General features: G+C 39.9%; 1 protein-coding gene across 5 annotated transcripts in view; it reads left to right on the forward strand.

Annotated features, from left to right (window-relative positions):
* MYZAP (myocardial zonula adherens protein) overlaps positions 1-27,117 on the forward strand; it is an 84,913-nt gene that overhangs the window by 19,128 nt on the left and 38,668 nt on the right. For 4 of the 5 annotated variants that reach the window (XM_072869236.1, XM_072869235.1, XM_072869237.1 and 1 more), the window contains 5 exons: positions 10,456-10,545; positions 20,068-20,226; positions 23,334-23,426; positions 25,717-25,830; positions 26,695-26,847. In XM_072869236.1, the coding sequence (XP_072725337.1) occupies positions 10,456-10,545; positions 20,068-20,226; positions 23,334-23,426; positions 25,717-25,830; positions 26,695-26,847 (609 nt within the window). Of the gene's footprint in view, positions 1-257; positions 286-10,455; positions 10,546-20,067; positions 20,227-23,333; positions 23,427-25,716; positions 25,831-26,694; positions 26,848-27,117 lie in introns of those variants that run through there. The other variant, XM_072869233.1, reaches the window with a different exon arrangement.

Below are 27,117 nucleotides of genomic sequence, written 5' to 3' on the forward strand. Positions count from 1 at the left end.
TGCTTACATTTAGGCAATTTTTTAAGGTAAGACCAGGCTACTCACTCCTGCAGGAATCCTTTTATGATCTGCTATTCTGTGAGGGCAGACCTACTTCCTACTCCATGTATTGTATGCTCTGTTGCCCATTTTGTGACCAAGGGCTTTTCATATAAAGTCCTGTTGATTCTGTGACATCCTGTTTCCTTTTTCCCACAGCATAATGATCTTTGGGCCTCCTGGGAAAAAAAACATTTCAGTAATGCTGGTGGTGTGGAACAAGGTAGTCTGCAAAAAATGAAGAAGGTGCCTACACTTTAAATTTTTTGCAGTTTCTGTGTAATTATATCAGCTGTTTCACAATAGCTATTGCTCCAGATATTCATACTGTAGTGTCATCTTGTAATTAACCTGCTGTGCCTTTGAATCATTGCATTCACAAAGCGCTGGCAGGTTTTGAACTGAAAGCTCAGCATCCTGGTCAGATTATGTTCTGCCGCCACATTGTATATTGTCTATGAGCAGTCTGTATGACTGTGTATACCTTTTGTGTAGTCTATCTAACTGTAAAAATCAGTAGAATACTGTTGTTTTAGTCAAACTAATTCCCAAGTAGTGATTTACTTTCTATTCCCCCATTCTGTTTCTGTAAGCTAGCACCATGTTCAAACCACAGACAGCATGAAATGCTTACAACAGCGTACTATGACCCTTGCAGGGAAAAAGAGCTGTAAACTGTGGCAAATCTACTTCAGACTGTATCAGAACCAGGGAGGTAAGGTCACGGGTCCTGGCAAACAGGGACAAGCTGAAACCAAGCAGACATTTCTCCCTGTTCTCTCAGGGAGTGAAATAGGGAGTGACTCTATGGATTGTCACTTCTTGGGGGTGAGAGAGAATGGCAGATGTGGAATAATGAGCTGCAGCCAGAAACACATGCAGAGCTTGTCCTAGGCAAGGACAGATGCTGGGCATGAGAGCTCCTTTAAGAGCAGAGGAGAACTGTTGCTCGCTAGAAGCCTGTCACCTTTACCACTATTGGTGGGGAGTCTGTCATGTTGAGGCTGAAAAGATAGTGGTCAGAGGTCCTGTCAGAGGAGAGTTGTCAAGAAAGCAAACCCACAGTTCAACCACTGTCTGAATCAGTAGTTGTAGACATATCTTCATGTTCTATAGCCCTCATAGCTTGTGTTCCATGAGTTTATCCAGCTGCTTTTTGAGAGCATTTATACTTTTCATAATCAGAATATCCTCTGCTATAATTTAATTTTGCGCATAAATGTGGTGCCTGGTTTACTTCAGATCCATTGTTCCCAAGGGTAGGAAATAATGAATAGTCATTCCCATTCACTTCTGCGTACCGGTCATGATCTTCTATGCCTCTGTTGCCCATTCCCCACCATTGTCTTTTGTCCAAGCTGAAGATGCCAAATCTGTTTATCCTGTCTTCATCCAAAAATAATTCTGTAACTTTGACCTTTTCTGCAGCCCTTCTGTGTATGTCTCATATTGCTGCAACATCTTCTCTTGAACTTCCTTTTTCCTACCTGGGGGTACCAGGTGCTCACTCAATACTAGTGGCTGGCTCCATAATCCCTGTAGCGTATCAGAGCTTTGGAGATGGAGAAAAAGTTATTCCAAATGTTGCTTTCATGCAAAGAGAAGTATTTGTTGATTTTTTTTTTTCTTTTGAGTCTCACTTCTACATGCTCATGTCAGCCTTGGCAGAGCTTGGAGATTATAAGGTATTTTCAAATGTTTACTATGCACATAGGACCACACAGCCTACACAGGAGCTGAAGAGACTGCAGGTGGATGCATGGGATACACAGCCAACTAGCAAGGCAGAAAACAAATTAGACTCCTTAGTACACTTGTGCAGCTTGCTCACTGGGGGAGGCGAAGGAGATGATTCATAGAGTATCCGAAAAAAGCAGACTACTAACGGTGCATGCAGGTTATTCCTTCTTGGAGGATTTTAATTTGAGCATGTGCCCAAAAGTAGAAGATGCTCCTGTTCAAACAGATATTGGTAAATCAGGTAGACATGGCCTGCTGCTATTTTCCAAGAAATGGGGAGAGCTGCTACTAATGTAGACTAAAACTGAGAAAACTATATTTGTATTATCTGTCTTTGTATTATCCATGGACAAGTCTTTTCCTCATCTGCACCAATAAGATTTCCGTCAAAATTATCAAAATTCTCAGAGCTGATGCAGACCTTGCAAATTCTCCCAGAGATCCAGTTATTATGCCTTACTCTCTCATGCTCTAGCGTATGGGAGGGGATGTCCTTTCCCATAGTGTGGCACACGTTTAGTCTCTGTGCCTGTTCTTAGAAAAGCAGCTCTCCTGTTTGTGCCTTGCAGTGACTAGACAGCCCTGTGTACGCACCTTTTCCCAAAGGGGAATGAAGTCCAGAAGGCACAACTTCTCACTAACCAGGAGAATCTCACAGGTATATGAACTCCTTCCCAGCTGAAACCACAAAGGCCACCAGCTGGCTGCATACCAGAATTTAAATGGAGACATTTCTGCTCATCAGAATGACCAGGAACAAGTAATGACCACTGCTAAGGGACAGCCCAGTGGGTAGGTGACATACTTGTGAAGGAACATGCTCCTGTTTTTGAAGATAAACCTATTCTCCACCTGCAAACCCACTCTGAAAGCAGCATTACAACCAGGAGTTAAGACAGTGGATGATTCATACAGAAATGCCAATTGTTTGTAGGCACAAGACACCTTTGCACAAAAAGAATTGTGTAACATGCAGCCAATCTTGAGTTGAGAGAAATCCAAATACAAGTGGTTGTTGTATCTCATTTGCCTTGGGCTATATTACCTTCCTCAGGTGGAGAAGAGAATAGTAGCTGGGAAAAGAACAGAAAAGATGCTGAATACTAAATGCAGACGCTCCATTCATTCCTCTGGGCCTGGGCAATTCTTTCTTCCTCTCTTCATCAGATCCTTGTCATGTTGATAGCTCAGTATCTTGCCCTGGGGACAGGGAGCTGAGAGGCAGAAGACAACAGATGCTTTGTACATAGAGGGTGAGGCACTGGTAGTTCAGTGCAGTTTCCATTTTTCCAATGCAAATTACTTCCCTCTCTTCAGCATTCTCAACATCAGGAACCAGCATATAGCCATAGCAGCATGATCGTTAACATCTTAACGGGCAAGGACATTGCATATCCATAACTGTGTTTTCTTGTGGTCTTAATTATTTCAAGGTAATTACACGGAGACAGAGGATAATCTATTTCAAAAATGCTGTTATAGGTGTTTGTTCTGCAGTTTCTTTCAAACGAAATAATCTCCTTTGGTTGTAACTCCTTTGATTACTGAGGAATGTACTGCTCATGACAGATGCACAAGGCTGCAGCTGAAGGTGTGAGTGCGCCTAGGCCTGTGTACAGCGGTGTAGGGTTATGGCATTCCCTTAGCCCAGCTCCTGGAAGAGCTGATCATCTGAAATGCTGAAGTCCACACCTGCAATCTGGCTCAGGGCCAGCGCACAAGACTCGCCTCCTTTTTGGACCTTTGGCACTAAGGCTTATGCTGTCACTCATGCATTGAGCTGCACCGGCTTTGTGCCTCTCACCCAAGGCTGTCTGGGATCGGGGTGCTTTCTGATCAGTCTAGTACCCATTGCTGGAGCACATCTAACAAACGGACAGGCCTGGATGGCTCACGAATTGCAGCTGTGGGAAGGAGGGGGGGACAGTGTCCAGCTTTCACAAAGCGTGCTCTGGTTAAAGCACTCAAGAGGTGGGTAACCGGAGAATGGGACCAAGTGGCCTCCAGTGACTCCTGCGAGCCCTAACCCCTATTTTCCACTGCCCAGGAGGTGGCTGAGTGACACATGGACCCGTCTGGGTCTCCTCTCAAAGCCCCCCTCCCCATGCTGCACCTGCACCACCCAAAATTCCCGGGAGCAGAGGGAATGCCGCCCTGCATTGGGACCTCGGCGTCCCGAGGACAAATTTCTCAGGGGCGGCGTCCCACTGCGACTTTGCCCAGTTTCACCCCACGCGAGGACATCGGGCACTTTCGTGGCACAAGAGCCAGCACGGGGACGCAAGTTCCGCGGGGGCGGGCCGCGGAGGGGGAAGCGGAGCCCCGCCAGCGTCCTCCGCGGAGCCCCGCCAGCGTCCTCCCCGGCCCGCCCCCGCCGGGGCAGCCCGGCCCCTGCGGCCGCCCGCGGCCATGTGCGCGGGGGCGGAGCGGCACCGCCGGCCAAAGGGAGCCGCAGTCAGCGCTAGCCCGGCGGCCCGCGGGGATGCTGCGCTACAGCTCGGGGCTCACGGTCACGGCCACCACCCCCCGGAGGCCGTCCGGCGACGGCGGCCGCGCCCGGCGGAAGGTGCGCGGGGCAGCGCGGGGGGGACGGGGGGGAGGTCCTGCGGTCCTGCGGTCCTGCGGTCCTGCGGGCGGTGTCGTGGGGCGAAGCGGCGGTTTGACACCCCCTCCCCCGCTCCCCCAGTTTACCTGCGGAGCGCTTTTTTTTTCTTGCTTATTTTCGGTGTTTTCAGGTGAAGATTGCGGTGTGTGAGAACATCTTTTTGCGCGTTCGTAGTAGGTGCTGGGAAGTGAAGAGCGTTTGGGGTGTCCTGCAAGGCTTTTGTTAGTGCTAGTCCCTGGCTGTTCTTGTGGAAACCTGCGAGGAAGGTGTGCTTGTGTTGGAGACTTCCCCCGCGCCCCCCCCCCCCCCCCCTGAAATGCGCCTTCATATTTACAACTGAGAACTTGCCTATCCAGGCGCTATCATGAGAAAGCTCACTGTAATGATTTAGGTGGCAATATTAATTTATTTTTATAATCAGTTCCTCAAATACAGAAATACGATTTGCTGATGTATTTGTTCGTAATTTTCATAAACGAGATAAATAATAATGAAGTATTAATCGGTTGGGAGATGCTTCTAAAAAGTTGTTAAAACTCTGGCAGATATGACAGGAATGTCTCTACAGCCACCCTGCTTTAAATAGCCCTATTTTGCTTCTGTAACCACACTGCTATCATTGTGAGTGCACATTCCACGTGTAAAGAAATAAATCAAAATAAGTGATAAGCTTGTCGTTACAAAGAAAGACAATCGTGTGATCATGATGCTTCTTGAATTCCTTCGTGATTGTTTTGACACTCCAAAAATACGAGTTCATAACTGAAATAATGAAGAATGTCATGTTGCTGTGTTTTACATGATAACATGAGGGTCAGGCTCTTCCACAGAAAAAATCCCTGGCCTTAATAAAAATGAAATTGCTCATGTATGTGGAAAAATTAAGATGACTTGGAAATCATAGTTATGTTCCCTACAGGTCTTCCATGTTCCCATTGAGTTTTCCTGTTTTAGTATTTCTTAAAGAAGTTAAAGCTAAGAGAATTTGTGTTTAAGTGATAATTTTTGTATTTTCATCCCCATGATCTATTTGCTGGGGATGATGTAAAATGAACTGCATTTGATACATTCTCTTAAGGAAACTGGTAAAAACCTACTTTGCAAATAAAACCCACTGGGAAGCTGCTGTTCCTTTTTTAGTGAAATGTGACTCCCTTACTATGAGTTGTCAAAAGAGGGGAGGAAGACAGTTAGAATAACTGTTGAATAAATGAAAGACGTGTGTCACATTCCTGTGTGCCTGTGGTCACAGGAAAACTGCCCTTTAATTGTGTGGGGAATCTCATAGCAGAGATTTTATAAATGTAGCAGGCTAATCAACAGATAAATGACCAAAGAAAGTACTTTCTTCGCTTTTTAGGACTGACTGAAATTAAACACCCACTCCTTTTCTGCTTTCACCTTCAAAAGTCTAAAACTAACATTGGGTCTTAGGCAAAGGGAGTGATTTTTGGCCATTGAGCTGGTAGGTTAGCAGATAGTTACTCAACAAACATGGTATCCCCAAACCATTTTATTATCAGACATTAGAAAGATCAACTATTAAATTCTGGTGATGTTAACTCTAAAGTTGATTTGAAGCTAGATCAATATTGAACCACATCTTCCCTGTGGGGGTACTGTGAAAATCTTAGAATGGGACTGGTTGTTAGTAGAACAGTTTGTATTTTTCTATTGCTGTACTAGTAACTTTGGTTAATCTATAAAAGCATTGTTCACTATTTTAATGCTAGCTCTGTAATTACTTCAGTACATGGTTAACTACGATCAATGCCTTTCTGGGTGCTTTGTTTTTCAGAAGGGGGGAAGAAGAGGCTGAAGAACATTACTGAAACTGAATCTGTCATCTGTATTTGTTTTAAGTTGCACCCTAGTGATTTGAGTAGGATGGTAAACATTAATGTGAATTGTGGATCTAGGCCTTAACATTTTTAACTAACCTAGATTGGCTTTTTTCTTAACTGCCATGTTGCAGTAGCTCTCATCTATGCTGTCCCACTAGCCTCTTAGAAATTTGGTAAAAGAGCATGTGTTCACCTGTTAATTTCCATTGCACTCAGCAAACTTTTGCTGATCGGTGTTGTGCTGGGCTGAATCTGCCAGTCTTTGTTTTCCTGTCTGCGTATTTGTTTCACAAATTATGTCAGATGAGCTTTGGAAATACCACTTGTGGGTTGTTGGTGTCAAAAAGCCAGGAGCAAACATAAAATTAACATTACTTGTATTGTTGGCTTGCCAAAGCTACAGATGCTGCAAATGAAACTAAAATGTGATAGTCTAGAAAACTTGATACCTGGTTCTTCTTCTACCCAGTATTTCTTTTTAAAAGTTATTCTCACAAAGTTACAATGTTGATGACATAAAGGTAGGGTGGAAGACATGTCTGTCCCTGTTTTTCCTCACTTGTTCTTACTGCCAGTCAGCAGTTGAAGGAAATTGAAGCACAGCCTTTTCCCTGCTAGGGGAGTTCTCTTACATTCTCCTCCCTGCTTTCTCTCTGCATAACCCAATTTGTTTCTGGAAATTCCTCCTTCATCCTCAGTTGCACATTATTCTGCCACTGTTTGGCACTGAGTCGAGGCTCTTCCTGTTACGATTTCATTTCCATTTTAAGGCATCACTGCAGCAGTGTTTTGCCGTTTGGAGGAGGGCTTGCTGTGATTTCCGTGTGAGCCTGCTCATTCATTTGGTCAAGTAAACTTGCCGACAAATGGTACAGTGTGTTGTTTCTTCAGAAAGCACTGCATAGCAAGAACAGTATAAGTACAGTATTCATAATCACTTTTGGAGGTTAGAGGAAAAAGCAATGCCTGTTATTTTTCCCTTCCAGTCTCTAAGGTGTTCTTGAATTTTAACAGATTGGTCTGTAGTTCCGTCTTTAGGTAGAGTGCATCATCTATGGCCCCGGAGGAGCAGGAGTGAATGGCTAATTTATACGTTTGCCGCTGTTTCCCCAGCGATGCTGAGGAAGTCCCATTGTTATAAACAATAGAAAGAGTACAGCCTGTATAAGTTTGTCCTAGTGAGGAATTGGGTGATACTTTGCCGCTGCCATACAAGCCTCGCTGGGCATGACTTCAAGGCTAGAATCCTTAGGTGATTGCCAATGCCACCCTCTGTTTGGCATTTGCATGCAACAGGCTGCAAAGTAAAGCATTACAGCTTTATTTTGTATCAGAAATACTGCCAAAAATATGATACTGATTTGAGGTGTTTTAAAAGTAAGGAGCCAGCGTGGAAATGAGGAAGTGGGGGAAAAAAAAGCGATTCGGGGGTAATGGAGAAGGCAATGTAAAAAGAAAAGGGCAAGAAAAACAGTTTAGATGATAGCAACCCTTTGATTGCACGGTGTTTTTAGTCTCAACAAACTACTGTTATTAATTTATATTTCCAACTTAGTTGTTATGATTTGACTGCCATCTGTACTGGGCTTCTGTGATTTCCTTCATAGTAGCCCTGTAAGACATCAATTGCTGTAATGTGACAGGCAGTCATGATTCACTAACTGGTATGCAGGTACAGGGATAATTACTTATTTACAACCGCTGCACTGTGAATCTAAAAGTATGTTGGCTATAATTAGTCCCATACTGACTAACAGGCAAGCCATTTGCCAGCTTCAGAGAATCATACACAACTCCATTTCTTCTAACTGTGAGTTGTCAGTCATTATCTGTTTCTATTTATTTGAGGTATTTTTCATGTTGTCTCCTAACAGGCTTTTCATTCCTTTTACTCCAGTTTTCCTTCATTTGAAATCACTGTAAGAAAAAATTGGCCTCATCTATCACTTCCTGCACAGCACAGCACAAATGCAGTTGTATTTCCTATTTATGGAGCTGGTCTTTGTTTGCCTACATGGAGGAATGCCAGACTCTGTTTCCCTTCTTGTTGTAAACAGACATGTTTTAAGAGGAAAGAGCCTTGCTAAGCTAATGGGAAGAAAGAGCAGGGGAAAATGGAAATTAAATAGGTGAGAAAAGGTGGTATTAATTACCTTAAGAATCAAGGAGCTCTAAAGTTGAGGAGTTTATTATTAATGTGTCTTGATAACTAACTTGTAAGCAGGAAGCACCTCCAGCTTCTGCAGTATATGGGGAGAGTCTGGTGTTCTTGGAAGAACAAACATAGTGGTCAATCCGTGTCAAAAGCCAGTGTACGAGGATTCATCATTTTTAAATGCATTTCATTGTTTCAGAATTCTTTAGTAAATATGAAAGCATAACCTGCTTTTATACTAAGTTTTGGGGGTTTTATGTCACTTTCTCTGTGGCGTCTTGTTCTAGATTTGCTAGCATATGGCTGAATGATGAATTAATAATGAGGAGTGCACTGCACAAAAAGTAGCCTCTACAGATGTGTCTAAAGAGTAGGTTATATTTCACCTTGGCCTTATTATAGACTTTTTTTTTTCTTCTTTATAATAGAGACACAGTGTACATTTTATAGGAACTTTATCTGTATCTCAGGACACTGTTCCTTATTGGTAGAAGGCCTTGCAGACCTAAAGAACCAAACTGAGAGTGGAAGATGGAAGGCAATACAAAGTAGCATTGTTTAATACAGTTGACAGCATACCAGGAGTCTAAACACTGTTGATTGGTCGTCTCAACGGATGTGAAGAAAGACTGGAAGAAAAATAGTGAAGTTGCTGCAGATATTTGCAGATAGTTCTTCCAATTGCTTTTGCTTGGGAAGAAGAAAAAGTTAAAGCTTGTTTGAAAAGTTGAAAAAGGTCCATTGTTTCAAAACAGGGAAAACTGGAATCCTTGTTGTGATGCTGAATAGTGGTGCTCTGAGGAGGCTGTGTTGTAAAAAGCCTTGAAAGTCAAGTCAAGTTAGCTTAATTGATATGAGAGACGGAAGAAGTGAATTATAAAATGGTAAAATTTGGGGTCTATGAAAAGGACTTTGCTGCTGTGCTCTGAATGTCTGTGAACAGAACACGATTGCCATTTTCAAGGCAAAAGGAAGTGCTGTAATGACCAAGACATGAGCTGTGAGCTTGGGCAAGTGCCATGGAAAGGTGTATTTCAGAGAGAAGGTACACATTCAGCATGACTGGAGGTAAGCAGTTAGGAGAAACTAGAGAGATCTAGATCAGTTGAGATGCTGGACTATAGGGGAACAGTGGTGACAGCCCACAGTAAAAATGAAAGAGATATTTTAGACATTTTGAGGTAGAGCTTTCAGAGCCCTGTTTGTTGTCAACAGACAGCTGGGATTTCATGGGAAGGTATTGTGCAGCTTCAAATTTGGGCAGACAGATTTCTCATTTCATCATTTGCTATGCTCTGCTTAGGACTTATAGTTGTTTTCTACAAAAATGTCTCATGAATAGGACTAAGACTGGAAGTTTTAACCAAGTTTCTTGTATGAAATGCGTTGCTTTAAAAATATCATGACACCAAAGATCTCTCAGCCAAAAGCAAGGCAAACTGCAATTGGGGGTAGGAAGGCGTCAACCCTATTGGCCTCTTTCCTCAGCAAGAGAATGGCTTTCCTGAAATCGATAGGAAACAATACCTCTTAAATTTTCTCGGAAGCATTTTGAAGCTTAGTTTTAAAAACCAACTTGTACGTATCAGATTTCAATAATATTCATATTCAGTGGAATTGCAGTACTGAGGAAGCCTTGGATCAAATACTTGGATATATACTGAACAGAAAAGAGGCCTTCACTCCAGAATACACTTTGTGTTTCTAAAGAATCCCCTCTGAAGATTAAAAGTGCCAAATCTGCAAACAAAACTGAGAAACTAGAAAATTATGTTCTTTGTTCTGTTATCTCAGCTCTCAATGTCATTTATGAGTACATAAGAACATGTTGTTGATTGAAATGGATTTTTGCTATTTCAGGTATGTAATTATGGGGATGCCCTTGAATTATTTCTTGCCAGCTAAAAACCCCTCCAACCTTTAAAAAATAATCTTTTGTCAGCTATGTGGCAGAAGGTAGAAAATAGTAAATTAAAACTTGAATGTTAGTACAGTTCATTCTGTAAAGCAAGTTATTAAAATATTTTTTGTAACACTTAAATCTAAAAGCAAACCTTTCTTTTTTCTTTCAGATGAATGTCTGTAGGCTACGCTTAACAGTACCACCTGATGAAGGCTCACAGCCTGAACAGGGAGCAAAGGAACCTGAAAGAAAGAAAAACGTAAGTTTTAAGAATCAAAGTTAAATTCTGTATAAACAAGGAGTAAATATTGCCACCCACAGAAGCTGGTATTAGTTGTTTTGGGAGTCCAAAGCCCAGTCTTCTTGGAAGAGTGAAGAACATGTGGAAGCTGAGCAAGTCAGCTGTAAGCTTTGAGCCTGAGCCTTGGAACTGGGGATAGCAAAACTGCATGTAAAATAGGACAGTAGTAGAGGAACAGCACAGAGATTGTAGGTGATTTGTGACTGAGGTACCTTTAAGACTTAATTATTTAATATTTATATATTAAAGAGTAGGAAACTGCTATCAAGAGCAGGGTCTTGCATTAAACAGGATCTTGATCCTCACCTGAAGGGGATTTTATGTTTCATGTAGGCTTAACAGTGTGCAAGATTTGAGCCTTAATGTGTATGGGAGCTGGCTTGCCTGGGACTTAAATGTTTTGCTGTGTTGGCTAATTTTTGTAACAGGTGATGTACTAATAAGAAATACAAAATAAAGAATTCAAGATTGTTCAGAAGTGAAAGTGATTTGAAGGTCATGTGCATAGAAGGGTTCAGAAGGGCAATTTTTGTGTAGAAGCAAGTAGCATGCACACACAAAAAAAAGATCTTACAGCTGCTTTGGTGCAGAACTTGTTCTTTAAAAGCTGTTTCAAAGCAATAGATGATGTTTAATTTGTCTTAAGGATGGAGACTAAAAAGGGAAGCTGGACAGGCTCCACAACTTCACCACATTTACACTTTGATAAACCAAAATCAAACAAGAAGTTGGCTAAGTTTACCAGACCCAATGTCTGAATAACAATATGACAATAGGAAGCAAAACAACAATAGGATTTATTTGAAATAATTTCTTAGTGGTACTCAGAAGCAAAAGTAACTGTAAAATGACTCAAAGACAAACACTTTAAAGCAATAAAAATAAATGCAAAGTAAAATGGTCAAGATAAAGATTCCTTATCAGACATTTCTTGTGCTGGAGTCTTACATACACTCAGCTTTTCATACACTGCTCTGGCAGAGTAATAGGTCCTTGACGATCTATAAATGTTACTTACAGAATGGATTAGAGAGGCCTTAATGCAAACTAAATTTGGGCCACCATTAAAGAGTAATAATTCATTTGGTACAGAGGTGTTTAGTTGTAGCACTTAAGAGTAGTTGCCCCCACCACTTACTCTGTCAGTCTCTGATAGTTTGTATCTGATTGCAGAAACCCTCAGACTGGCCTAAGCATATGGGCCCATTGCCCTAAGAGTAATATAAGTTTGTTTTTGAGGAGGATAGATACTGACTCATGGCTTACTCACTTTACTGTGCTGAGTAGTGTAATAATAAGAAGTAAGTGTGAATGGTTAGGGCTTGGACAATTTGTAGTGAGTTTCTTATGTGACCAATTTTTTTTTCTGTGGGACCTTGTATATAATAAGAGCTCTATTTCCCCCATAATACAAGTAAAGGCAAGTGAGTTTTATATCAGAGAATGTTAAGGAGAGGGTGTGAAAGGTAATAAATACATTATTGGGTTCATCTTACATTCCAGTATATTGCACAGTGATTTTTAAGAGATGGGTCCTTTTTACTTGAGACCAGAAAAATGGTATGTAATTTAATTATTGTGTGTTCTGAGTAGTTTTCTAAAGTTCAGTACTTTTACCCAATTTAAAGACTTTTAGAAAGCATATATACAGCCTTCAGAGCTAGATGGGATCTGATTAGTCAATTCCATACCAATTAAAAAACACAGAGTAATTGTGCCATCTACTTGTGTTTTACGGTCTGTGTAATTAAAAAAATAGCCTTACAGATTGTATAGTCATAGTGTATAGAAGCAGCTACAAAAAAAATCACTGATCATGAACTGTTTTTCCTCATGTGTCTAAAACAAGATAGTAATGTATTACCTGTAGATTTTTATTGCCTGTGTAATGTATTGCTTTATGTATTTGAATTAGTTACACAGTAACTTACAGTGCACACAGGACTCTTGACTAGTCATGCTGTGATACTTTTACTGCAAAATTTAATTTAAAAAAAAAAAGCATCTTTTAAAAGCAGTGATCAGGTATCTCTGCTGATCCACCCATGTTTGACTGACTCAGTGTTACTGAAATTGCTTAAAGCACCTTGCGAATAACAAGTTTTACAAATGTTAGATAATCCTCGCACAGTCCTATGAGAACTGTTCCCCCTTCTTGGAAATAGAGATAATAGAGAGAAATTAGGGAACTGCTCGGTTTTCTGCCTTGCACTTTACAATTTAAGGTCAAAAAATACAGCTTCACCAAAAATAAAATTTAACAGCAGGTCTCTTGTTGGAATCTAGAGTTCTGTGCTGTCTTTAAATGCTGAGTATTAAGAAAATGGGAACATGGAAAATGTTTTTGGTATTTAAATATATTAGTGTGACTTACAGAAATGAACTGCAGGGGTAATCTGTGGGATTGTACAGTTTTTGCCGGAACGCTCAGGCAGATTAGGCAGTCTGAGCCTGGCTGCCAGGCGCTCTCCTGTTTGGGCAGGACAAGTGCTGGAGAGAGACAGACTCTTCCCTGCCTCTGCCTGCTGCTGGTGAGGGACAAGAGCAGAGACCTTGCTGTGTCAAAGGGAGTGCCAGAGAACTATAAATATACCATGGCATGACATTTGGCTGTAATCTCCTCTTTCAAATCTTTCATTAGAAGGAGGTGATTTTGAGCTGCTCTAATGAGGCATAGTGATGGCTTACTATTTGTTACTTTTCTGTATCTTTCTAGGGCTCAGTACCATTAAGAGCCATTTCAGTTGCAAAATCAGCTAGTGAACTGCACAGAAGCCCTTGCTAGTGCTGATCCTCCCAATAACTTGTTCTGGAGTTTGATGTCAGATCAGAACTGATTCTTTATTAGTTATGTTAGTAGCTGTTAGCTTAGCCTTTTTCATTGTAGCCCAAGTTTAGCAGAAAATGTATGCTGTATTTCATTAAATCTGTATCAGTGCATTAAGTTTCTAGATTGACTTTTTTATTGCTATACTTCCATGAAATAAAAATGAACCAGTGTAAGAGAGTAAAGTGATGGAGCTGGGCAGTTTTGTTGCAACAAAATTGCTGCAGGCATTACTGTACTAGGATGGTCTCTCCCTCATCTTTTGTGAAAGGCTGGCAGATGGTACACAGTTGGAAGTTGACCTCAAAAACTGAAGGGGGAGTCAGCTTGTGCTCCAGTGTGTCAGGTTGGATTTTTATATTCATATTTAGGCTATGATACCTTGAAAGAAGCATATGAGAACTGAAGTCACAGGTAGAGGCTGTTTGGTTTGTTTGTTTGCTTTTTACAGGCTAAAAGCCTACTGCTAAATATCTCTGAATTGTTAGCACTTTAGGTAGAGAGAATCTGAAACTATCCTGATTTTGTTCCCTTACTTCTGTTAATGATAGGCAATGGATGACAGATGAGGCTGTTTACTTCACCATGAAGTACAAAGGAATATTGTGCTCATCAGATTGTATGCAAAATCTGCATGTCCTGAAGCCTGCCTTGTCTTGCATAATAAAGGACTACCAGACAATTGTATTGTCCCTGTTTGGGATTGGGCTTATTTTTATCCATCAGTCCCTTTCTTCACTGTCATGGCTAAATTTGGAAGTGTCATTGGAAGCTCCAGCTAGGCATTTGAGGGCAGAATATGGAGATATGTATAGACAGATTTTTCTTTTTCATTTGGACACAAGGACAAGAGAATGAAAATGAGATAACGCTCTAGAAATTTGTGTCACTTTCCTGTCTTTGTGGCTTTCAACAGAGTTTGAGCAGTGTTTAGTCTTAAACTCTAATTGGTACCTTGGCTGTATATATCCTCAAACTCTTTAAATTTCTTATGTTTTTAAAGCATTACAACCAAGAGGTGAAACTCTTTTTGCTTCCTAAGCAGGAATACAGAAGCATAGCAAACATTTTTTTTCCCCAGCAAAAGAGTAGGCTGTAAAGAAACCAGAAGGGGAATTTACCCCTGTATGTGATGGAGGGAATCAAGCAGAAACTTGTGTCAGGCTTGGATCAAAGAATAAGAATGTAATGAACATGAGGCTGTTGTACACATTGAATATAGGACAGTGTCTATTTTCTCTGCTGATCTGCTGCTGCCAGCCCACTCCCATCAGCACAGAAGTTGTGTCATAAATGTGGTTCACCTGCTACAGGTGGCTGATGTTACTGTTTCTCAGCCTCTCCAGCACTGATTGCTTGATTTTTTGATGTGTACTAATTAAGCGACACCTTCATTAAAAACAGCACTACATGAAAACCACAGAAATAATTCCACTGACTTCTGTGGTTACTGCTGTATTTGTTGTATCTCGTTTTCTTAATGTATAAACATTGGTGTTCTGTGTATGGATTTCATTGATTAGATATGACTTTGTATAATGCCTGTCACTTCTATTTTTTGAGGTAGGAACCAAATTTTATATTTCAAGGAGCTTAAATGTTGGAATGTGTTAAACAACGCTTCTTATTTAGCATCATGAATTTAAGAATGCTCATGTCTATGTCTTGGCATATTTTCCCTATTTTAATACTGTTTATATATGAAACACTCCTAAATGTAACGTGAGTTTCATGGGCTGTAGAGGAATATGAAAAAACATTAAAACATAGCTACCTTTTGTCAGAGCACAGTAACTTTCCTTGGTGAGCTCAATATTATAAATTTGTCATTTTACTGAACAGAAAATATGTAACCTAAGTAACAATGTGAATGTTCTTGTTCCTGGTATAACTACTGAACAAGCAAAAGATAAGTGGGTATTTCAGAAACCTCTGGAATGTGGCAGTTGAAGAAAAGCTAACGCCTCACTTAACTGATACAGTTCTAGTTAAAAGAAGAGTTTTTAGATGCTGTAGGTAAACAGGATATCATGATTTAGCAAAATTTTAAGGCCATATGAGTCCTAAACCCAGAATTGTGCTAATCATTACGTTACATGTCCTTTTTCCTCAAAATAAGATATCTGCTTCCAATTTTGGGGCAGGGAGAAAGTATAAAGTATGGGGGTATCTGACTTTTTGGGGCAGAAAGAAAGTATAAAGTATGGGGGTATCTGACTTTCATTTCAAAAACTGACAGAGGTAGATTAGGAGGCAAATCATCCCTCAGTGTTATTTACATAATGCCAACAAAACCATGGGCAATACAAAAAGCAGCTAACAACTCATATTTAGGGTTTGTTTTTATAGTGTCTTTGCTTCACCTGTTTTGTGCTACTTCTGCTACTTACTTGGACAAAGACATAAACAGGATGCATGGCAATTACAAAGACTTTTGCAACCTTGGGGTGTAGGCTTCTGTTTTAAGTATTTATTAATTAAGTAAACACAGTGTGCATTTCTTTAGTACATGCTATGTGATCACACCAAGCGCAACATGAGTGTTGCTGCAACACAGACAAAGCATGTTCCTGGAAGCTGCTATAGTATTCACGTGCACCAACATGATGTGTTCTTGCTGTTACCTTGGACTGTCATATAATTGACTATAGGTATAAAGAAATATTCACAAATTGCTTAAGCTAAGTCTGCCTTTTCAGATTAGCAGCTCACATCAGAAGGGATTTTGAGCACAATTTGGGGCAACAATTGCAGTTGCAGTGCAGCAAGTGCATAGGCAGGTGGGGAGCAAGAACTTCCCTGTACTCTGGAGCTGGCTGATATTTTGACCTTAAACAGCAATGGTTAACTAATCTAACAAAACCTTTCATCTTCAAGCACTTTTCTGGTTAGCTTTACAGTATTTACTTGCTCCTAAATACTTGCATGTGTTTACTTACTCTGTTATCATCACTGAGATGCCTCACTGCAGATCAGAGTGGAGACAGGCGAGGACCTTCTCAGAAAAATATCTGAGTTCTGAGAGTGGATATGTATGGGACATAGAGGAAAACAATGAAAAGTATTTGACTTTAAAAACATTCCGTAGTCCCTGGGGATGTGGAAAATCCAAGATTTGTGGAAGAGGAAACGTGGGAGAGGGAGGACGTTGACAGAGGAAGAACAAAGGACAAGGCAGAAAAGGGAGAAAAATAAACAAAGGTGGGTGGAAGTAGCTTAAGAGAGGAGACAAACTGGCAGTATACTCATGCATACTTAGTGATGCAGTTCTGTGGAGCAGTTTGAGAACTGAGCCATTCAGCAAGGCCTCCTTTAGAGGCAAAGGTGTATTAAATAATAGTCAACAAGCAAAGCAACTCATCCACCTCTCAACCCTGCATTGAGCAGTTTTCTGATTGTAACCCTTCCTCTGAAAGGAGTCTGCATCAGGTTAGCCCTTTTTTGTTAGGGCATATGCTGAACCCCGAAACAAGCGGTTATTGAGTGGAAGTTAAGAGCTACCAACCAGAGAAAAGGGGGAGCAGAAGGTAAGCATAGCTGGAATAGAACAGCAAGGAAAAAGACTAAAGAAATATGAGAGCAGTTATTTGTATAGCTGTTGGTTCACACAGCTTTAAATCCAGCAAGAACTGTATTGAAATTTTAACAGGTGCTTGCCTGGGGATTGTGATACAAAGGAGGAATAAGGAGGGGGTAAAAGCAATATCCTATATTTTACATAGCACATAGTAGAACTGGAACACTCAACAGATGATGGAGATTCTTTTAATCTTCTGAAAGAGAAGTGACAAAGGCATCTTGGGAGGCTTGTGCAAATATAGACAACAGGCAAGTTTAGCATTGTTGCAAGAGACGTGTAACCAGTCTGGCTTTGTGCATACTTAATCCTGCATGTACTGCTCATTATGATGTAAATTTAAGTCTGTTCGTCTGCGAAATATGTGACTGCCATGGGTGATTCTTTATCTGCAAACCCATTGGTCTGAATTTGTAGGTCTTTCTTAGAGGAGAAAAAAAATCCTTCAAAGCATTCTTTATGAATGTGTTCATAATATTCTAAAAATAAGGAACTTGGTCATAATTTTCATACAGAACTCTGCAAACAGCACTTTAAACAATTCTGCTACTGTTTTGGAGGAACAAAGGATCTTGGTAGTTGCTGGTATTCAGCTGTTCACCTCATAAAAAATGAATGCTCATGGGTAAAGGGTATGGATTTATGAATTCAATGTCTGGCACCTTAGTAACCTCTAAACAATCAAAGTGATTATTCATTTGGTTATGAGGAAGATGGAAACTTGTATGTAATCCCTTTATCCAGATGCAGGGGAGGAGCTGCTATGAAACTATCAAAGAAACTGTACAACCCTGGAAGCAAACAAACACAAAAAAGTTTTGAATCATGTCCCCATCTAGTTTCTGTATTTTCTCTCAAAAAAATCAGGTGTGGGGTTTTTGTTTGTACGCATCCAAACAGCAAAACAAAAACCCCAATAATACATAATTATGAAACTTCTGATTATCAGGATATGAAGCTTTGCGTATGATGTTTTCAAAGTGCAAAATGATATCATGTATAGGTAGGGCTGGTTGCTCAATGTTTTTCTATTACGTGATTTTTAAGGCCTTCTTTTTAAATGATTGCTTATAGCTTTGTTGTTCTTTGCCTGAAACGTTCTTTATCAGGTGTCTGCTCCGTGATTGTTCACCTCCCAGCCCTGCACACACACGCCCAGAGCTTCAGCAAAATGGTTAAGCTATTAATGATATGGTAAAGGAAAATGTGTAGGATTTACTACGTTGAGAAAATCTGTCTCTGTCAATGCGCGAGGGACACAATATGTCTATCTTTACCCATTCTTCTTAATGCAAGTAGATTTACCTGTTCATTTCTCCCTTACCCAAAGAAGTATTTATTCTTACATTGCCACCATAGTTGTGTTAGTTTGGCTGCTAAAAACTGAAAGTGCTACTGCTTTAGACTGCAGATGCTATCATCACCATCTGTCATGGTAAGGACTGGAGACTCTCTATGATGCAGCTGCAGATGGATATAAGAAGCTGAGCTTCATCTCTTCCAGCTTCTGTTTAGTGTCAAAGAGCGTATTTAGACACTGCTTAGACTCTTAATTTAGTAAAGAATCTCAAAGTTTGTCGGTTTTCATACAGTGTCATTACTGAACAACGAAACAAAACCAAACATATTCTAAGGTCAATGTAGTAAATATTCTCAAATTTACCTGTATCCTGGTAGATCTAGTGTGAGAAAGAAAGTTCAGTAACATTACCTGTAACTGATTTGTCCCCAGCACTGGCCTTTCAAAGACAATGTGCAAAGCTAAGCGGTAACAGCTGTATTTCCAAGATTGTGTCTTTCTAACTTTCTATTCAGAAATAATCACTAATTTTAGGTTTCTAGTTTGCAAATATTCAAAGGTAGGTAAGAATATTTTTTCCCTTCTTTTTAAAAAGCCATAATGTAGATGTCTTAATCTAAGCTAGTTGTCTAAATTCTTCGTAATCAAGAAGAGAAATTAGTACTTCTGGAGACTGACTCATTCCAGATGATTGCTACAGAAGGATGTTTCTCTGGGTTGATTAGAAGGGAGCCTAGGTGAGTAGTCAGGTCAGGTGGTTACATCTGACCTTGCAGATATTTATTTACATGCTGAGGGAAATGATTCCTACTGTTTGAATGAATATTTTTCTTACTAAGTGTATTGATGAGATGAAAAAGAGGAGTCTGTTGCAAAGAGTGCCTTAAAGTAAGATATACAATTATTACAAGTACGTTTTACAAATTTCTGCAGATCATTAAAATAACAAATGTAGGCACTTCAAAACAGTCTTTCTATTTACCTATCAAGACCTGATTTCAAATTTTTATACTCCTACAATAGTTAATAACATTGGAACATCCAAATGAATGCTGTTTCATAGCTTTGCTTTGGCTCTGCTAATGTCAGTTCTACAACTTCTGTAAGAAAAATGCAGCCCTGAAATGAATGTTTTATTGCTTTGGAGGTCCTTAGTTAGCTTTAAATGCAAACTGAAATTCTACTTTGTTTATGTCCAAGATAAACAGATATTTTCTGAGCTCTCTGTAAGGAACCTTGCCTAAAATGTTTTAATTTCAGTTTCTTCTGAGAACTTTCTAAAATTTTTTATTAAACTTGTGAATTTTTATATTTCCCACAGCAGGGAGTTTGGGGAGTGCGGGGCAATTCTGTGGTTGCAGGATTTTAAAGGGAACTGTGAGAGCTGACAATGCTCTGGAAGAATGCAGAAAAGTAGCATATGTTGGTGAATGAAAATAAGCCAGGATAACTTTTTCTCTTGCGTGCTTCTACCTCTCCTTGCACAAATCCAATCTGTTGTCTCTATCTGTACCAATAACACTTCCATTAAAGCCAGTGGAAATTAGACATCTCTGTCATCTCTATCAATTATAAACTGGTCATTGATCTTCCCAAAAAAATGAAGGTTGACAGTTTGGCCCCAAAACATTTGGGAACTAGTGTTCTTAGGTACTGTTGTGCTTTCACTATAGTTGTCTGTCTCTCCTGGCCCTATGTTACTGTATTTTTGTTTGTTTTTTTTATTCTAGTACTGATTTAAAAATAACCTTTTTTTTTTTTTTTTTTACTTTTAAGGAGCTCTACCATGTACCAAATGGCATGTCTCCAGGGAAGCTCTCTCATGGGATGGTGTATGGCGTTGTGCACCGAACTGACAACAACCATAAGAGAGAAATGGTGGTTTATGGCTGGTCAGCTGATCAGCTAAAAGAGGAGATGAATTACATTAAAGAAGTGAGTTATGCTTTCAGCTTCAAAATTTGTCAAATATCCTTTCCATATATTCATGTAGAGCTGTGAGTGTATATGGGATGACTGATGTCTAGTCCAACACCTGAATTTGAATTGGGAACTTACTCTGAAGCTAAAAGCTTGCCTTGTTAGTACTCAAGTTGGAAAAAAAGCATGCTATATACCTGGGAACTGTGTGATCCAGACTCAAGGCTTCTGTGCCAAGTGATACTTGTTAATGCTTGCTGACTGGGCTACAGCTGGGCAAGAAAACTGCCAAACAGATCTTGGGGTTTCTGTCCTGAAGCCTTCATAATTTCAAATGTGATACAGAAGAAACTATGTAAGCAGACACCTGAAAGGATAAACTCTCTTTCCTCTCTTCCTCTGCTTCCCCTGTCCCCAAACCCCCCAGTTTTGAAAAGGTTCCTAATTAGGTGACATAGTAAAATCACATGGGTATATTTTGGGGCAGCCTTAAAATAGTCAGCCTAATAAGGATGACTTTGTACTAGTTTTTCTGTGCGTGCTCATTTATCATAATTGGCAGAAGCTCTCCTGAAAGAAAAAAAATGCGTTTGTGATGCTGCTGGTTTCTGTGCTTGAAACTCAGGATCTGTTTGCCTGTCAGTCCTTGGCTCTCAGGCTCTGGCAATAACCTCCTAATTAGCCCAGGGCAAATAATGTGACCTTCTCTTTCCATCCACCTTTACCACCCAGGAAGCTATTGGTCAATGGTTATCGTGTTACACCGATTTTAAGTGCAAACTGAGTTGCTATAAAAGGGAGGAACACTAAGTCAAGCCAGCAGTATAAGAGACTGTAATTATGTGTGCTCTTAACATCTGACTGGTCTCTACCTATCAGCACTTGCTTCTTCTCTCCTTTATTACTCACAGTTTGTTAGCTTGCAGCATTCACCACTCAAGTTCCTGCACTCGCAGTTAGGGTATGTCACTACTGCAGTGCAGGGGAGGTACATGAGCTGCCTTGGCTGCTGGTTTCCTGCCTGGGTAGTTTATCTACCCTGCTGGGGTGGTGTCCTTGGGCTTCACTGTTTCTGGTACCTGGTGCAGATTGCTTGGACCGGGACCATCTCCCTGCCCTTCTCTGTTCCCAGCCGGCTTGTGGCATGGAGGGACATGTCAGACCAGGTGAACAGCATGTCTTGCATGTGTGTTCAGGGTACTGATCTTTTCAGGAAAAAGTAGGAAAGACATGGGAAGAGACGTATTGGCCCTTGCTCTCCCATCTTCTGAAAGCTGTGTTCAGCTATGCTAATTTGGGAACTTTGGTCTGCCAGATAAGTTTTGTCTTTAAAAGTAGTCTTAAACAAGAGTCCACAGCTTGTGCCACGTATGTGCTGACTTAAATAGACCAAAAATGATGGGCCATGTCAGAACTGCTGACAGTTTCCTCTGTATCTGAGTCAAATTTGCACTTTGCAAGAGGGTGTGCGTGTGCATGTGCATATGTGTGGGTAGGGACAGGGCGAGGGGTGCTTTCCTGAGGTGAAGTGCAGGAGTCAGCTTCCTTAGGTGTTTCTCATCCTAAAGGGAGCACATAGTTTGGGGTAGCCTTGTGCCTCCTCCTTGCATAGATTTGGTGGCCAATACCCCTCTTTCTGGGAAGGAGTGGGTATACTGTAGAGGTGCTAGAAACATCCTCTCTTGTATAAGGCCCTACTAGTGTTTTCCCCTCGCTCCTTCCCCAAGCCTATGCAGAAATGAGGTAAGCTCACTGCCCTGGATTATCTGCAATCAGTCTGTGTTTGATGGGGGGGGGGAAGGAGTTTGAATTACGTAGCTGGAAGGTAGACAGTAGGGAAACATTTAACTACTGTTTACAATGTGTGCTCTTGAGAAGTTTGGTTCTGTGCATGATTGCAATGGCATGTAAACCTAAGATGGCTTCCAGCATGCTTTTTTTCCTTTTTGTCGTGGTTTAGCCCCAGCCAGCAACTAAGCACCACGCAGCTGCTTGCTCACTCCCCCCCGGTGGGATGGGGGAGAGAATCGGAAGAGCAAAAGTAAGAAAACTCGAGGGTTGAGATAAAGACAGTTTAATAGGGAAAGCAAAAGCCGCGCACGCAAGCGAAGCAAAGCAAGGAATTCATTCACTCCTTCCCATGGGCAGGCAGGTGTTCAGCCATCTCCAGGAAAGCAGGGCTCCATCACGCGTAATGGTTACTTGGGAAGACAAACGCCATCACTCCAAATGTCCCCCCTTCCTTCTTCTTCCCCAGCTTTATATACTGAGCATGACATCATGTGGTATGGAATAGCCCTTTGGTCAGTTTGGATCAGCTATGCTGGCTGTGTCCCCTCCCAGCTTCTTCTGCACCTGGCAGAGCATGGGAAGCTGAAAAGTCCTTGACCAGTGCAGCAACAACTAAAACATCTCTGTATTATCAACACTATTTTCAGCACAAATCCAAAACATAGCCCCACACCAGCCACTATAAAGAAAATTAACTCTATCTCAGCTGAAACCAGGACACTTTTCTTTTCTTTTTTTAGAAAGGCAAAGTATACTTTACATCCATAGTTCTCAAATAAAATCAAATTGAGTACTCTGTTCTTCAGATTTGAAATTACATTGGTAAATTTATGCTAATAAATTGTTTAGGTAGATATCAGCCTAAAAGTCCAAAATTAAAGGGTTTGTCTTCAAAGGATACACAGGGAAAACTAATTAACCACTTTAAAAAGTATGAAGGTGTATTAAATCCGTGTGTGGATGCTTCTTTCCAGAAAGAAAACATTATATACTCAAATTAATTTTAATTCCTTTAGTAATCAGGTTAGAATGAGTTACAGATAATTTAACTGAAAGTCATTATTTAAATTATTCATTTACAAGTGTTTAAGTGTGTACAGAGAATTTTAGAATTACTCAGAGATGTTTATTCATATCATCCTTATGTAGGCAAGTGTTGAGACTTAAGGTTTTGTCTTGTTCTTAAGAGTAAATTGTGGTTGAAAAGGTAGATTAATAATGGAAATTTTTGGAAGTAACAATGAAGGACATAGGAAAAAAAACATTCATGTCCTAGTATAAACAATATCATCAATAACTTTGATAAAGGCATTTGATTTTTCTGACACCAGGTGAGAGCAACTCTGGAAAAAGTAAGAAAGAAAATGTATGGTGAATATGATGAAATGAAACGAAAAATACAGCAGCTTACGAATGAACTGAAAGTAAGTATACATTCATTTGTAGGAAAAGCATATGAGAATAACTGTCCCAGTGTTGTCTAGAAACTTTTTTTTTTCCCCTTCAGAACAGAAGTAGTTTCTCAAACTACTCCAGTTTATTGTTTTATGTGACATCTATACTTTTTTTTTTTTTTTTTTTTTCCCTCCAGGAAGGTAAAGTAGGACAGGGATGCTTTTGCATATGGAATTACTAATTGCCTGCTTCTTGGAAAGAAAAGAATGATCATGATAGCATTGTCTGTGTGCGTTGGGAATTAGTGGAGATGTTTGTATCAGTAAGCTGCCAGGTGAATTAAATAAATTGCATAATTAGGAGTAATGTGCAACTTAGTTCGTGTCATTTCAACAGACTTTGCTCTGTTTTACTGACTGTATTGTTTAAACACTATAGTAAAAGAAGTAGCAATATTCTTTAGTATTAAAGTGCATTACAGTTCTAAAAATGACTTACCTTTTGATTAAACTGCTGAGTTCTTTGGTCCAAAAAATCTCCCTGAAAACTTGCTGTGGATTTTATATTCAACATTTATTTTTCACAGCCCTGGTTCAGATGAAGCTTTGGCAATTAAACGTATTCTGACTTCAAGGGACTGGGACCCTGACTTGTGCCCTTCTGCCATCCTCATTTGGAGACTGTCAGTTCCTTGCATGCTGTATTATTCATAAAGATTAGAACTTGCTGTTAAACTGGTACTTTTATTCTGTGGCAACTAGTATAAAAAAAAAAAAAATCACCCTGACTTGAGAGAAGGAGGGAGAGAAAACTGAATTTTTGTAAACTGTGTTAAATAGTCTTAATGATGCCAACAAGGTGAGTCCCCCACCCAGTATGCATGTAGGCAAATGCTGATTCAGATGCAGTTTTGTCGTCTTTGCTGCTGATACTTAACTGAATAGCAGTGGTGATATTCTGCGCTTCCAGATCTTCTATCAGACCAGTAGAAATCCTGCATGAGTCTGAACATCTCTCTTAATTAAGGGTTTCTGACCAGCTCTGACAGAATCTCTAGTTCTGAAGCAAATTAGCAGTTTATGAAGCTCTCCTTCAAACATAAATGGCACGAGACACCCTCTCCCCTTTTTTAATACTCTAGAGTGCCTGAAAGAAAGCACAAGTGTTGTTCTACCTAATAATATATGCTTTTTTTGTTTGGTTGGTTGGTTTTTGGTTTTGGTTTTACGTGACTACCATCTTTCATGCTATTTGGGGATCCTGTTTAAAATCCTTTACATACTCTTTGCTTCAGCTTTGAATCACTATGCTTTTTTCCCCATCAATTTCCAGGACTACTTTTTGTTCATAAAGTTTGTTTGAAGTTTGTACATCCAATATCCTGCCCTGACAGTATGCTTCTTCACACAAGTTCTTATCTTGTAACTTTCTTAATCCATCCAAAGCATTGCTGCTTTTGTTTGTTTTTACATGAGCACAGGTTTATATAGGGTTAACAGTAACTACTTGGCTTCTGCTCCCTATGCTGACCTAATCTGTGTATGACTTGGTTACTAAACACTAATTGTTCTCCATATCAGTCCCTAGTGTTCCTATGTTTTTATCAAGTAACAAATCTGGTCCATCTAAGAATGTGAGTTGGGCTGGCCTCCATTAGTAATGTGTTTTTTTTTTTTCTCTTTATTATTGGATGTACACTGTTTGGGTTTTGGTCTCTTCTTAAATGATGTAATTTTGTGCCTTGCCCCCCCCGCCTCCCCCGTTTTTAAGCATGTGTGTGTACATAACAGAAGATGACAAATTTTCACACAACAAAGCACTCTGCTGACTTTTCCTACCTGCTTCATATTGTTTCATCCTTAAGTCATCTTGATGTTGCTTCTTTATGTACCTGATTAGTCAGTTCCTTCTTAATTAAGGCTATTCTACAGTTCACCCAAACTGTTCTAGATTTCCTCATTTCTTAAATTCTTCTGCTTTTCACTCTGACTTTTTACAATCTGCCCACTCTGTGTATATAAACTTTCCGAACAGACATCTCCCAAGTGTCCTCTTGTCCTTTCAAAACCAACAGCTTTTACAGTGATTACAGACTAGCAATAGATACTTGTGCCGTATTTCTGTTAGCATATTTGGATTCTAAGTATTGTTGTTTTTGTTTCTGAGGTGCAAGAATATGGTTTGAGGCCTGTATATTTTAAGCATCCTAGTACTGTGGAAATTAGTCATGGGGTCTTTCTCTTCTGTAGCTCCCTTTGAAAGAATAGGTAAACTTGATCATTATTCTATATAAAACTTTTTTTTTTTTTTTCTGCTCAGGTGACAAATGCTCATCAGGAATCCTTAGAGAATCATGTGCGAGTGCAGGCTGCAGCCTTAGATAGCTTTAGTGAAATGAACAGCTCCTTGACATCAGCATCAATAGACTTGCAGGTACATTTTAATAGCTGTTTCACAGCTGACAACTGCCTTTTCTGACATGGATTTAAAAGCTTACATAAAACATGGATGAAAAATATAGATTCTAACACTAAACAAGCCCATAAAGTACTGTCTTGGATATCTAAGGCAGCCAATTTAGGAAACTAAGAAAAAAAATTCCAACACCTGTGTTTTTTAAAAACCTGTTAAAAATAGTCTACAATAAAGAGATACTGATCTGCAGCAGACTAATGCCATTAGTCATGTCTCTACGAAATATCTAAGGTGAAAATGTGATTTGTTCTGTGTTGTGCAAAACAGTACATCTCCTGACTTATTCCTACCTTCACTGGTTAACAGAAATGGAAGTGGCATGTTTGGATGCTAAACACTTATGAGACTTTACATACCTGTGAAATGTAGGGGGAGGGAGAAGGTGGGAATGAATTTTCTGTTTTAAAGACTTCCAAATTCCCACATATCTGAGCTGAACAACTTAATGTTCCTGCTTTCTTGTATGTCACAGTTTTTATCAGTCTAATGCATTTAATATGTATAGCATGGCCCTTGGAGAGAAGAAAGGAAGATTGTTGGGAGCAGCATTCATACTGAAATGTATCCATGTTCCTTTCTTTTTTTTATAGTGTTCCAGGACTTGATTTCACTGAGAATGTTCCACAGGGAAATACCTTATAACAAAAATACAACAAAAGCCATAATTTGAAATGTTAAAACTTGCAAAACTGTTCACACTGCATTGACACATCAGGAAACTCTTAAATGTTCTGTCTGTTCTGTAATCTCTTGACTATATTAGTTCATCAAATTATTTGTGATTTTTTTTTTTTTTTTTAATATGTGGTTTGCCTCTTCTAGAAAACTCTAGTGGATGTTACATTGGAGAACACTGATATAAGGGAACAAATAAGGAATTTAAAACATACACATGAGCAATCTATGGAAAAGCTGAGAGAGAAGCAAAAGCAACTGGAAACAGCACAAATTGAAAATCAGTTACTGAAATTAAAGGTGCGGTATATAAACTCCTATAAAAATATTGCACAGTAAGGACATTAGGAGTATGTTAGGTGAATTCCTTGGCCTTATTTGTAAAGGGTTCTTCATTCTTCATGCCTTCATCATTCCCTAGAGCTGACATATTCCTGTGAATCAATACTGTTTTAATAACAAAGAATATCAGCTGGCAACCGTCAGTCTTTCCATGACATGGGATTACCATTCAGGGATGTTGGCAGGTGAAAATTCAAACCATTAGATGGTTATTAGTGTCCACTGCTG

Source organism: Ciconia boyciana, chromosome 8, assembly GCF_034638445.1.
Source record: "Ciconia boyciana chromosome 8, ASM3463844v1, whole genome shotgun sequence".
Taxonomy (NCBI): Eukaryota; Metazoa; Chordata; class Aves; order Ciconiiformes; family Ciconiidae; genus Ciconia; species Ciconia boyciana.